Source organism: Ciona intestinalis, unplaced genomic scaffold (genome assembly GCF_000224145.3).
Source record: "Ciona intestinalis unplaced genomic scaffold, KH HT001220.1, whole genome shotgun sequence".
NCBI classification, from domain to species: Eukaryota; Metazoa; Chordata; class Ascidiacea; order Phlebobranchia; family Cionidae; genus Ciona; species Ciona intestinalis.
The window spans coordinates 17,724-20,200 of record NW_004191541.1 but is presented as its reverse complement, the minus strand read 5'-3'; the positions used below and the strand labels follow the sequence as shown (position 1 = coordinate 20,200).

The window sequence follows — 2,477 nt, the reverse complement described above, 5'->3', positions numbered from 1 at the left end:
CAGTTGTGCTTCCTGGTGCCACAGGTGTGCTTCCTGGTGCCACAGTTGTGCCTGGTGCCACAGTTGTGCCTGATGCCACAGTTGTGCCTGCTGGTGCCACAGTTGTACTTCCTGGTGCCACAGTTGTGCCTGGTGGTGCCACAGTTGTACTTCCCGGTGCCACAGTTGTGCTTCCTGGTGCCACAGTTGTGCCTGGTGCCACAGTTGTGCCTGATGCCACAGTTGTGCCTGCTGGTGCCACAGTTGTACTTCCTGGTGCCACAGTTGTGCCTGATGCCACAGTTGTGGCCCCTGGTGCCACAGTTGGGGTTCCTGGTGCCACAGTTGTGCCTGCTGATGCCACAGTTGTGCTTCCTGATGCCACAGTTGTTTTTCCTGGTGCCATGGTTGTGTCTGGTGCCATAGTTGTGCTTCCTGGTGCCACAGTTGTGCCTGCTGGTGCCACAGTTGTACTTCCTGGTGCCACAGTTGTGCCTGATGCCACAGTTGTGCCTGCTGGTGCCACAGTTGTGCCTGATGCCACAGTTGTACGTCCTGGTGCCACAGTTGTACCTGCTGGTGCCACAGTTGTGCGTGCAGGTGCCACAGTTGTGCTTCCTGGTGCCACAGTTGTACGTCCTGGTGCCACAGTTGTGCGTGCTGGTGCCACAGTTGTGCTAACTAAAACAGCTTTGTTCATCTTTTCCATCGAAGCAATCTTTATGACCGTCACAAACCCATTTCATAGGAATACATGACGTTTGATTACAATAGTATTCACCAGGGCAATGCTTATCTGTTAAAACATAGTTAAAACTATGTTCACATACCACACAACATTACACTTACCGCATACGGAACAACATTGACCATCTTCAACAATAAGATGATAACCCTCCTCACAGTCAATGATTGGGCACTGAATTTCAACACAATTCACACTTCCCTGTTCACTTGTGCATGTACATGTCTCACATGGATTTAACTTCCATTCGGTATTTACTGCCAAACATCTAATACATATTATTAAATATATGGTTTAGTTACATTGACAACATATTTACTCATCATCAACAAGGCAACCCTCACATGGGTGGATTGTTTGGACGGTGGAAGGACTTGATGTCGTTGTTGTTTCCACGATTTCAACTAAAAATATTTACAAAGTTAAAGCATTTTATGATAACTTTCATGTTTATGTAATATTTGTTTTGATTGAAACACATTTAATTTAGGTGACACTTGATATAATGACCCACCTTCCTTGCAGTAACAACATTCATCCCCTGTTGTCTCCTTCACAAGTTGCATTGGAGTACATGTTATGTTGCATTCCTTTGTACATACCACTTCACCACCAACACAAACACATTTCATACACGATGACTTTCTCCATTTACCTCCGTTCGGATACCTTACAATATAACTTTACTCAACGTGCTTAAAAAGTTAGAATCCAACATACCTTAAACCATCATACACGCATGGACATTGTTCCTGTTTAATGCATTTATCCCCATCCTGTAATGTACCTTCAGGGCAGAAACATCCAACCAAGCACCCATTATTACATGGTTGTCCACATGTGTTATTACATCCACAATAACTCGCCTCCAGCGGCGGCAAACAAACTAGAAATATTGAAATTTAAATTTAAACTTAGCACGAAACCAATGTTGACTCACCGATGGGAGCGGTCGAGGTTTTCCGACTCGTTTCAACAGGAATCTGTGAATTATTAAATTAGCATAAATATAAATAAACTTATTTCACCTACAGTTGCTGTTTCCATGATGGTTCTTGTTGTTGTAGATAGAAGTTCCTCAGTTGTTTGAACTAAATTAAATTAATCATCAGTTTTAATGGAATATACAAACACAATGGTTCACCTGGTTTTGATGTTGTTGTGATGATTTGTGTTGATTGTTTAAAACATTTGCAGCAAGAATCAGAATTAAACATGAATATACCACCAGCCATTTCACACATAGTTCGTGTGATAGGACATGATTTAGCGCAGACAATACCTTCATCCGTGCAAATACATTCATCACAACTTACATTGCTATAATTTGGAACAATTTGTCCAAACTAAAATAAAGGTAAATGAAGTTAGTGTTTCTATTTTATATTTGTCTTTCTACCTTATAAAGTTTGTCATCATGGTAACATGGACATTGCTCAACTTTGATGCATTCCCCATCATGTTCAACCATACCATTCTCACAAACACATCCAGCCTCACAGTCTGAACCACTTGGACATTGGTTGCTCAATACACCAGAGCATGTGCTGTAGCATGGGCATGGATGGAATATTTGCCCATCAACACAAACTGAAAATTTCAGCAACTTTAATATTACTTTTTTTCTGTATTTCACCTCATACTTTACCAGGAGGGGTGGTTGCCCCGGCAACTGGGGGGGTGGTTGCCTCGGCAACTGAGGGGGTGGTTGCCTCGGCAACTGGGGCGGTGGTTGCCCGGCAACTGGGGCGGT

General features: G+C 43.1%; 2 protein-coding genes across 2 annotated transcripts in view; both read right to left on the bottom strand.

Annotated features, from left to right (window-relative positions):
* Positions 1-22: 22 nt before the first annotated feature.
* LOC108950967 (merozoite surface protein CMZ-8-like) lies at positions 23-403 on the bottom strand (the record flags this gene model as incomplete). The annotated part of the gene is made up of 1 exon (XM_018817272.1): positions 23-403. A coding segment is annotated over exon 1 (381 nt), but the record flags the coding sequence as incomplete, so codon positions are not given.
* A 146-nt stretch (positions 404-549) lies between these two features.
* Positions 550-2,477, bottom strand: part of LOC108950968 (mucin-5AC-like) — an 8,771-nt gene continuing 6,843 nt past the window's right edge. The window contains exons 17-26 of the mRNA XM_026840362.1: positions 2,373-2,461; positions 2,124-2,314; positions 1,869-2,070; positions 1,757-1,815; positions 1,665-1,707; positions 1,445-1,610; positions 1,239-1,393; positions 1,044-1,128; positions 829-992; positions 550-775 (exon numbers count right to left, since the gene is read on the bottom strand). Of these exons, the coding sequence (XP_026696163.1) occupies positions 657-775; positions 829-992; positions 1,044-1,128; positions 1,239-1,393; positions 1,445-1,610; positions 1,665-1,707; positions 1,757-1,815; positions 1,869-2,070; positions 2,124-2,314; positions 2,373-2,461 (1,273 nt within the window). The 3' untranslated portion in view covers positions 550-656. The remainder of the gene's footprint in view (positions 776-828; positions 993-1,043; positions 1,129-1,238; positions 1,394-1,444; positions 1,611-1,664; positions 1,708-1,756; positions 1,816-1,868; positions 2,071-2,123; positions 2,315-2,372; positions 2,462-2,477) is intronic.